General features: G+C 47.1%; 1 protein-coding gene across 1 annotated transcript; it reads left to right on the plus strand.

Moving 5' to 3' along the window:
• Positions 1–1763: 1763 nt before the first annotated feature.
• NUDT3 (nudix (nucleoside diphosphate linked moiety X)-type motif 3) lies at positions 1764–10801 on the plus strand (the record flags this gene model as incomplete). Its single annotated transcript, XM_010151194.1, has 3 exons — positions 1764–1874; positions 10063–10107; positions 10717–10801. Coding segments are annotated over 3 exons (241 nt in total), but the record flags the coding sequence as incomplete, so codon positions are not given.
• Positions 10802–10932: the final 131 nt, after the last annotated feature.

Below are 10932 nucleotides of genomic sequence, written 5' to 3' on the forward strand. Positions count from 1 at the left end.
TCCCTGGAAGTGTCCAAGGCCAGGCTGGATGAGGCTTGGAGCAACCTGGTCTAGTGAAAGGTGTCCCTACCCATGGCAGGGGGTGGGACTGGGTGGGCTTTGATGCCCCTTCCCACCCAAACTGTTCTGTGATTCTATGAGCCACAGAAAATTGCTGATTAGAGGAGTGCTGACACTTGAGAACACCGAGATTAGCTCCAGATTTAGGAGAGATTAAAGTTGCCAAAACTGTTGTGACCCCTCTTCGGTTTCTGCCTTAAGCTTTGCTACTCCTGGTTTGAGAGCTGCGGTTTGGACCCCCCAGCCGACCCTTGTCTCCTCACCCCGGTGTGCTGTAGTCTGTGGGCCTCTCTCTTTCCCCTCTGCTGAGCTGGTGTGGTCTGGGCAGCCCTGGAAAACAAAAAAAATCACTTTGCAGGGCGGGTGGTTGGCAGATGAGAAGTTTCAAAAGACAAAAGAACCGGGAAACCTTGGAAATCTTATATTTGTTTTTGTTTCACAAGTTTAATTTTGAATTCTGTAGGTAGGTTTCCTCTTGACAATTAGTGCAAAGCTTTTCATATCCTACTGGTAAATCAACATTTACACAGTAAAGCCTGGGATTTTAGTGTCTCGCACGGTTTAACTTCAGAGTGTCTGATTGAAGCTCTTAGAGCTGGCCTGCAACCTAATTGGACTGGTATGTTGGAAAGTTTCTGGAGCAAGTGGCTTTGGCTCTAAGCTTTGTGCCAGGGAAATGATGAAGTATAACATGATGACTCCAATGAACAAGCTTTGTTTAGAGAGCTGGAAAACAGTGTGAGTTTTGTTTTTAGTTTCCAGCTCTGCTCATGGATGTATTGCACACAGATTTAATAGCAGCGTCTTGATATTATTTGGGAAATTTTTTAGGTGCGATTTGTTAGCTTTTTTGGTCCTAGGAGATGACAGAACGGAAACTGAACTTGTATGCAGCGGAATGATGCTGGAATAAAGTGTGTTTCAGGAAAAACTGCCACAAAACGCGCTTATGAAAAATTACTCCTGTGAAAATGGCTGAACCGTTTTCCCAAATCAAGAAGTCTGTCCTTCTCTGCAGCCTGTTCCTGGGGGGTTTAAGCGGTTTAATGAAGGTTTATAGTTTGCTTATATCTCACTGAAGAACCTCATGTAAAAAAAAAGGTAACCAAGTGCTGCTCGGGAGCTGAACTCTGGTGCCTGCTGCAAAAGAACAGGCAAACGGGGAGTTGAAAACCATTGCACGTCAGTATTGTGGTGGGCAGTACCCGACGTCTGTATGTCGTTAGAGTAACTGCAGAGACGGAGAGGGCCAAAGGGCCCACTGCAGTTAAACCAAGCGACTTCTGCAGGGGGTGAAGGTGCAGAGCACCTTCTGTGCCGTCTCGTGTTGTTGCGTGGTGGGCGTCCCAAGCTGTCGAGACTGCGTCGTGACTTTGCGTCGAGCAGTGAACTCTGATGCTGTGAGTATTGAGATGCCGTATCGGATAGCAAAGGGTTGTTTGGGTATGCAGGGGCATAATTTACGACACCTCGGAGCAGCGAGAAGGTAATGGTTGGAATAATTGGAAGCGTTGGAGTGCCTTGGTATCCCTGGGAATGCAGCTCGCACAGCTGCCTGAAAGGGGCACGGTGTCTTGGAAAAAGTGGCGTATATTCAAGGACTTGCCTTGGATTGGAGGTGTGAGAGATGCAAAGACAAATTCTCTTCAGCTGGGCTTTGGAAAGCCTTGAGTTTACCCACCAGCTCTGGTTTCTCTCTGCAGGTGCTGCTGGTTAGCAGCAGTCGTCATCCTGACCGATGGATTGTCCCTGGGGGTGGCATGGAGCCCGAGGAGGAGCCCAACGTGGCCGCCGTGCGAGAAGTCTGCGAAGAGGTGAGCGTTGGACAAGAACGGGAGCTCCTGCAGCTTCACTGCTCGCTGTTAGCCCAGCCTTTGGGAATTTGTTGTCACCGCTCTTGCTTGTTTTCCTTAAGGTGAAGAGGAATATTGGGTCACTGGTGATATCCCCATCATACATGGGAGGGAAAACGGAGTCCTAAATAAAGATAGCATAGGAATGTAATTAAGGCTCTCAGTCACAGTGAACTTGTCCTCGCCTGATACCTTAACTGGAAATAGATAAAATTAAGCTGTAGTCACTTCAGTACATACAGTGGTATTCTCTGTTTTGTTTTCTTTGTGTGAAGAACAGTTTCTCAAGGGAACTTCAAAAACCAACCGTGCTTCTGCGGAGCTATCCATGACCTGGGTAGAAGGTAGAAATATGACCTGACGAGCCACTAAAGACACGCCAGACATAGACACCTCCGTATGTTTTGGGGTAGTACATATCTAGAGTTTTATATGAATAACAGAAATTGATTGTGAGAGCTATCAGCAACAATTCCTAATGCGTTCATGGGTGTTTTTTTATTGCTTGAAGCTGTTTCAGAAAGGAGATCAAATGGCAGATCAAACACATATTGATCTGTATGGAGAAGGCATAATTTTTCTCTTAAAGCTGGAAGTACGATCCTGTTCTTCATAAGGAATTTAAAGGCAGCAAATTGACTACAGTAATTTAAAGGCAGCAGTTGAGAGCAGTCGGCTACATTGTCTGTAAAACATGTTTAGAATTGGCTTCTGAACGTTACCAAACTGGAGAGATGTTTGGATTCAGAAACGATTAAATGATTATATATGGGTGACCAAGTAGGTTCACAGTTACATAAGGCAGGATTAAAAATGCTTTCCAGAGGGTTATAAATTTTTGTGCTGCAGAACAGAAATCAAGAGCTGATTGATGGGACTTGGGAGGAACTTTCTCCAGTAGCTGCTTTATTTGTCTGGGATACGAAGTATTTGGGAGTACCTGCTGCTGTGTAACAAAATGCTGAATATTTGAGCCTTTGGAGTCTAGAATGTGGCAGTTCCCAAGTTGTGTGTTTCTTTTTTGGATGCTTTTACAATCTAGCAGTTTATCAGAAGGGTACGGAAGATTATACAGGCAAAGTTCATTTTTGGGTCTCTCTAGTACTGGGGATTGCCGCTTGCAAATTTTGTTTCCAGCTTGTAATGCAGCTCCTCCTTCTTTAGCAACTCGGCAATCTTTCAAACACGTTACAAGCCAAAGTGAGTTTAAGCAGAACAATAGGAATATTTTTAGCTGCAGACTCCTTTACAGCCCAGTCGTTACTAATAATTGAAGCTATTTGATACAGAAGTCAAGGGTCCGTTCAGGAGATGCGTGGCTTCGCCCTTCACATCCTTAAAATAAATCCGTACCGACCCTCCCTTCCTTGGAAGAGGCACTCTCTTTCCATGACAGCTCGGTGGCTGAAAGGAAACCTTGGCATGGGCTCAGTCTGCAGCGAAGAAACTGGTTTGGGCTGGCTGAGATAATCCCCTCTCGCTCAGCTGGTGTTCCCTCGCTCACGTGGACCGGTGCCGAATAGGAATGTAATTCAAACCGTGGCAGCCTGGCAGGGTTGAGTCATTCCCAGCGAAGCACCTATCTGCTTGAACGCCGCTCGGCAAACCCTAAACACCCAGAGCTCCAAAAGCGGCAGGATTGCCCCAAACAGCTCACCTCCGCGACACCCAGCGCAGGGTGGGGATCTGAAACGCGCTGGCGGGATGCCCAAAGGGTAAAGCCCTCTGCAGAAGGGCAGCCTGTGGCGTATAAAATTACTCGGGCGCTTCTGCAGCTGATGGTGAGCTTAGCTGACACGGGCGCTTTTAGGTGCGCAGGGCCTTCCCCAAATAGGTTTGTCTTCCAGCACGCTGCTTACGCTCCGCACGCAAAACGGGGTGTCAGCCGTGCCCGGCGAGCTGTTGGCTGCGAAACGGGGCTGGGGGATGTTGGTTCTCTTCCAGCTCTAACGCCGTAAAGGGCTTGTGTGCCCCCTTTTCCCAGCTTGTGGTGTTGATTTGGCAGAGGAGGTGTCTTAGGAAACGGGTGCGCGTGCTCACTGGTAACCCTTGCTCATCCCTTCGTGTGAATCCGGGCTGTTTCAGGTACGTTGTAGCTGAGGCTGGTTTCTGAGTGGCTTTGATGGCTTTGCTCCTCTCCTGGGACAGGGGTGTCTGTCACACGCTGGGAAACCAGAGGGTAGCTGAGCAGGTAGAGCCTGCTGCCTGTGCTGGGAGAGGGAAAACCCAGTTCCCTCCGCGTCAATGAACACAAAGTGATTTTTATGCTAAAAGAAGGTGGTTTGGGTGCCGGTCAAAGTTATGGAAGAAATCTGTGGAGGTTCTTTCACTGCCTTTGGTTTGCCTTTTCTGTTTTAATAAGAGCCAGTTGGAAGAGCTGGAAGGACTCCTCACCCTTTCAGTTGCTTGTGGTCTTTGAAGATGACAGTAGGCTGTTTTTTCTCAATTCATTACTTTTTGCATGGTATGCATTTGCTTTTTACAATACGCTTCCCTGAACCGAGAGTCTGAACTTCTGTGTTCGCTGTTTTAATTTCACCACGTATGTGTTTGAGTTTATCCATGTGAATTGTCATATAAACAAAGCTCACTTCTCCCTCTTCGGGATTTTTAAAAATTCAGAAGACCGTTCCGAAAATGAAACATTGATGCTGAGTGAAACCTGTGCTCCCTCTGTCCCAGTTTGAGTTAAGAAGTCCTTGTCCTAGTTTGATAGTCCTTATCTATATTAATCTGTCCCAGCAGAAGAATTAGAGTAGACAGGTACCAACACTTGTCACGTTTGCTGCTGTCTGCATAAAATGTGAAGTGACTTGAGTTCTTGGGTGTTGTTTTTAGGCAGAGTGGCAGTAGACGAACACGCTAGCTCTGAATGAGAGCTGCCTTTTCAGGATAAACCCACTTGTTTCTGACAGATTGTTGAAAAATGACGTGGTCAGTCTTACACAGCTGTAAGCTCCAGGTATGTTCTCAGCTTCGCCTTCTAGGAAAGGGATTTGCCTTTTTAAAGCGGTCATCGGTGCCAATGTAGTATATTTTTTGCTTCTTCATTCTTGCATTCTTCCCCCCAAAATTAATTTTGTGTTAGGAATAAGGGTTTTTTTAATGGGTGTGAGCCACTTGGCAAAGAACATGGTTTAGAAATAGATGCCTTAAATGAAACTTATTATGGAGTGACTTTGAAAAAAGCCTCCACACTCATCTGTTAAACCCAAAGGCATTTCATTTTGCACTTAGAGCATCTTTCACATCCTGACCTTTAAATACTTAGTAAATGTCAAGTTCTGTAAAATTACGGGAGTACTAGTGGTGCTTTCTTCATGGGAATCAAAACCCTGATAAGTTGTGCTTGATCTGTGATCAAACAGGCAGTTGATGCCAATATCAAAAATAGTCCATCGTGATAGGACTTTGATCTAGTTGCTAGACCTCTTTGTTTTTCTTTTCCCCCCTCTTAAAACATGCTTTTTATAAATAATCCTTTCTGTTTCACGTATTTTGTTAGTGATTTAGAATAAGAATATTGATATTTTTAGCCTTAAAATAGGAAAGCCTTTTCAATATTGCAAGGACCGTGGCTGAATGACTGAGATGATGGCGCTGAACTCCTAGATTTAGTAATATTCAGTGCAGTTAGCAGGCCAAGCTCGTGACCGGCTGTTGCCCTGCTCACTCAGACTTGACAGAAACGTGCGCGACGTCTGAAAGTTCTTCGCTCTGTCATGGCACGTCATTTCTGTTTCACAGATGTAAAAGCACGTGTTGGTTGTAGCGCAGCAAAGAATGAGATGGGTAAAGTACAACCCTCTCTGAGACACGGTACAGGGAGCAAATTTGCCAAGCAGGTCTAATTGGTGTCCTGAGAAGTTGTCGAAGGTGGCAGCCTTTATCATAGAATCGCAGAATCCCAGAATCCCAGACTGGTTTGGGTGGGAAGGGGCATTAAAGCCCACCCAGCCCCACTCCCTGCCATGGGCAGGGACACCTTCCACTAGACCAGGTTGCTCCAAGCCTCATCCAGCCTGGCCTTGGACACTTCCAGGGATGGGGCATCCACAGCTTCTCTGGGCAACCTGTCCCAGTGCCTCCCCACCCTCTGCGGGAAGAATTCCTTCCTGATACCTAATCTAAACCTCCCCAATTTCAATTTAAACCCGTTGCCCCTTGTCCTGTCACTACAGGCCCTTGGAAAAAGTCCCCCCCAGCTTCCTTGCAGCCCCCCAGGCACTGGAAGGGGCTCTAAGGTCTCCCTGGAGCTTCCCTTCTCCAGGCTGAACACCCCAACTCTCCCAGCCTGTCCCCATGGCAGAGGGGCTCCAGCCCTCGGAGCATCTCCGTGGCCTCCTCTGGACTCGCTCCAAGTGGTCAATATCCTTCTGATGTTGAGGGCTCCACGGCTGGACGCAGCACTCCGGGGGGGTCTCCCCAGAGCAGAGCAGAGGGGGAGAATCCCCTCCCTCTCCCTGCTGCCCACACTTCTGATCCAGCCCAGAATATAATATTATGGGTGTGATTTACTACCTTCAGCGCTGCGAGTGTTAGAGCAAAGATTCGCGTGCCTTACCACGGTCCCCTTGCCCAGCAGTAATCTGTAGTAGATGCAGGCTTTGAGCCTAATAGAGCAAAGTAAAATAGCTGAAATTCCAACCCACATTTTCCTTAGCTCAGATGGAAGGAAATAAAAGCTGTCCCCAGGAACAGATGGTGTTGCTGCAGGCTGCTTTTTGCATCTGACCCCAACTTATTTTGAGCTTTGAAACCTGAACCTGCTGTTCTTGGATGTCTTCAGTAATTTTTCTTTATTAAAACAAGTTGTTCCATGAGCAGCAGAACTAGTAAAGCTTCATTTCCTCCAGCTTTTTGCTCCTTGTCCGGAACGCCCAGCCCGCCCCTCCGGGCGTGCGGCAGCGGTTTGAAGCCGTGTGCTGTTTTGGGGCAGCTGGCGATGGCCGTGACATGGATGCGCTCCTGCCAGATGTGTCTTTTCCTCCAGCGGGGACCACCTCGGACATTGGAAGCTCGTTTGGATCTGCAGAGCAGGAAAAAAGCAGCTCGTTTTGCAGACTCGGTCTGTCCTCTTTTAAACCAGAGTGTGCCTCTTCCTGGGAATACTGTCGCTTGATTGACTTGCTTTGTTTTCACGCCTGCAGATGGAACAGTTGGTGCTGCTGTTCTCCTACCCCTTGTTTAATAGCATCCTCCTGGGACGTGCCTGTATTTTGAGGATTGCAGCACGGGCTGCGTGTGCAGTGCTTCTAATGCTTGGGCCGAGGGGGGGGGACGGACATGTGCCCAAAGAAACTGTGCTGTCTGCCGGACACTCGCTGTTGTGGCCCGTGAGGGCAGAGGATGCTCGATCCATTTACTCCCAAGGAGAAAATTCCTGAGTCATCTGGGGCAAATTTAGATCCAGCTTCAATCCTGGATGAGCCTGTGACTGTGCTTTTAACTTCCCAAGAAAACGCTCATTGTCCTGCGGTGAAGATGAGTGGGGAAGGTGCTGAGGGGTTGGCCCGTGGGAAGGCGAGAGGTATGGAGCTGCCCCAAAGAGGATCCTGGAGGTTTGTTTCTTGTTATCTAGCTTGCTTTGTTAGTGGTAACAGCTACAGATTATTTTCTCGGATCTCTTAGGCAACTTCTATGTTAGAAACTTGTGTGAGATTGTGAATTCCTGTTCCATGTTTGTTCCCTGAAGCGAAGTATGTGATTGTACGGAAACGATGACTTTCCTGTTTGTGCTTTTCCTGTTCGTGCTTTATCAAAAATAGGTGTAGAGTAATCCAGTGGGTCTGTGTTACTGTCCTATGTCTTGTCTCCAAAATCCAGTTAAACAGGATGAGAGCACCATAGGATGCAGTGATTGCTGTGCTCTGCAGTCTCTGGTAAGGACTCTCTTTATAAAAAATCAGCCCAGTAGTTGTTTGAATCAATCCATTAATTTCTGGCACCACTTACATGTGGTAAATTCATACATGAAGGAAACCTTAGCGCTTTTTTGGGTTGTCTAATGATAATTCAGCATTTCCAACAGCACGTGTTTGTCTTGGCATCGCTTTTTGTGGCTTTTGGGGTGAAGAAGAGTAGGCAGAATGGAGAAGGATGGTCTTAGTTTGCAGGCAGAGCGTTATTTCCGTCGCCTCCCTGTTTAACCAGAACAGAAGGAAGGGCTCCTCACCTGCCTGTGTTACTTCAAGCACAGTTTTAGAGCTGGGAACAAACTGCTTGGGAGGTTGGTTGTGCTGTATTCACGCTTAGTCTCCAGGCTGGCTAGTTGCCTGGAGATAAATGTGTTTCTAGTCAGGCTTGAGAGTCTGCTAAACCATCACAACATCATCCTTGGCTTTTGAATCGGCGCCTCTGCAGGCAAGTAGGGAGAGCAGAAATTCAGCAGCCTTCTCCAGGAACAAGTGAAGCAATTTGGCTTCAGTTACCTGAAACATTCGATTCTGTAATTCACCTTTTCCTGTATTTATGGGTGTATGTTGTGATGTGGAAGCCTTGTGTTGTTCCTCTCCGTTATTGCTGGCTGGTTGATACGGTTATCCAACAAAAAAAGCCCGACGTTGGAGGCTGCTGAAGGAATTCTCTGAATGAAATTCACTTGAATTATTTGCCTTCCAGTTCACTTCTGAGAGCGATCAGTCCAGGTTGGCAGCAGCAGTTCTGCGGATGAGGTACAACCACTCACCCGCAAAGGTCAGGACCGGTTACCCGTCGTGGCCGCGTTGGTGTGCGCGCACACGCGTACGTTGACCTTCACGGAATTGCTCTTGGACTCCAGAAATAGCCCTGTGGGTGATCGTTGGTGGCCACCGATGGGCTGAGCAGAATGTCAGAAATACTGATGAGACAATAAATTTTGCATCCAAAAAACCAACATGAAAGACTCGGTTGAAAAGCTCCTTCCTAGGAGTAGAGGTCAGGGAGCATGTTACAGAACGGATTACAGATTTCTGTGAATGCTTGTAGTAGGAGGAGCTACAAATCCTTTTCTCCTGGGTGGTTCTACCATCAGCTGGCGAGGTGCTCTGGCTGTATTGTTCGGTATCTCTGTGTGTTCATTCAGTAGGCTGGGCACTTAACCAGGGAAAACCTTTAATTAATCCCAGTTCTTCCTTCCTAAAAGCATATCACTGCACAGCAGCTGGTTAGTGGCCGTAGAAGTGGGAAGTAGTGTATCTCGGCGCTCAGGACAGAGAATTTCTCTCGTCATTCAATATACTCACCCCAACATTTATTTTTTTTTAAAGAAGCCTGACCTAATCAGATCTCTAGATCTCCTCTGCAAGAGTCAAGGCACTGTTTTCTTGAACTGCTCAGGATGTGTTCCAGCTGCCGGAGACGACAGCCGGATTTACATCCCAAGGTGGCTGGGTTGTCTGCCAGATCGTGTGTGGTATTCCAGGCCAGTCAACTCCCAGAGCAAAATCCCATCTTGTCTGCAGCACTTGAGTTCCAAGCATTTACAGTTGTAAAAAGAAGGGAATGTAAGTTATTGGGGGATCCTCAGTAGCGTCAGAGAACAAAACTGTTGCGTAGCTCTTCCCTTGATTCGAAAGTTGTGGTCCAGTGCGCGTCCGCGCTGTGTCTTGTATGGGTCTTGTTCCCACCTCGGAGGCCACTGTGCAAGACTGGAAGGATTTAACGTTTAGATCAGCTCGTTTCTGATGTATGCAGGGCATCCCTGAAGTACCCGGGAGCTGTCATGCTGCTTTGATGGTGTAAGTGGATGTCTGTATTACACACTTTATACCGTAAGAAAATAACTTGAAAGAGGTAAAACTGCTAAACCCCACAGCAAATTTTATCCGTGCTTAGACTGTAATAACCTTTAGGGGAGATTCTCGTCATTTGGGGGATGTTGTTATGCAATTAGTTACTCATCAATTATTTTTTTTCCCTCTCCAGATTGAATCCTGAATGGTTTGAATATAGAAAAGGCAGAAAAAAAAAATCCTGGGAGTACACAGGTGGTTAGAGCTCGGGGTACATCTATGTCGATTTTCTTGTGACCGCGTTGGTTTGGGATTAACAGGATTTTACAGCATTTGCTTCCTGCTCTACAGGAAATGCTCCCGTGCAACGCATACGGAAATATGTACTGACCTGTTGCTAAAGCGTGGTGTTTTTCTCTTTGGATTTTCCATAGGCTGGAGTGAAAGGGACGCTAGGAAGATTAGTGGGAATTTTTGAGGTAAGTTTCAGACACCGAGGATGGGAAATTTTGATGCAAAAAGATTGCCTTGGAGTCAAAAATCACTTCTTTGACTGCTGTGAATTAAACTAGCTAGCCTTCCAGTACCTGAAGGGCTACAAGGAAGCTGGGGGGGACTTTTTACAAGGGCCTGTAGTGACAGGACAAGGATAACGGGTTTAAATGGAAAGTGGGGAGTTTTATATTGGACATCAGGAGGAAACTCTTCCTGAAGAGGGTGGTGAGGCACTGGGACAGGTTGCCCAGAGAAGCTGTGGATGCCCCATCCCTGGGAGTGTCCAAGGCCAGGCTGGATGAGGCTTGGAGTAACCTGGTCTAGTGGAAGGTGTCCCTGCCCATGGCAGGGGCTTGGAACTAGATGGTCTTCAAGGTCCCTTCCAACCCAAACCAGTCTGTGATTCTATGAAAACCTAAATCTCATTAAAATAAAAACACCTGCTGATCCTTCCAGTGATCTCGATCATGAGTAATTTCCACTCCAGTTGCAATCATGAGTGACAAGCCAGTGTAGCAGTGAATGTTTTTGTGCCGTGTGTGCACCTGCCTTTTCTCCTTCGGTACCTTTATTCCGTTCTCTTTGCCTTCTAGAATCGGGACAGGAAACACAGGACGTATGTTTACGTACTTATCGTCACGGAAGTGTTGGAAGACTGGGAGGACTCTGTCAATATTGGTAAGCTCTTTGCGCTCTCTGTGACTGGTTTGCTGCCGACAAAACACGTCAGCTTAGCATCCCTCTGGGAGCTGGAATCTTTGTGAGGGAGGCTGAGAAAAGGTGCAGTGGGTGTCGTGGTTTAACTCCGG

The sequence above is a fragment of the Eurypyga helias genome, unplaced genomic scaffold (assembly GCF_000690775.1).
Source record: "Eurypyga helias isolate BGI_N326 unplaced genomic scaffold, ASM69077v1 scaffold36584, whole genome shotgun sequence".
Lineage (NCBI taxonomy): Eukaryota > Metazoa > Chordata > Aves > Eurypygiformes > Eurypygidae > Eurypyga > Eurypyga helias.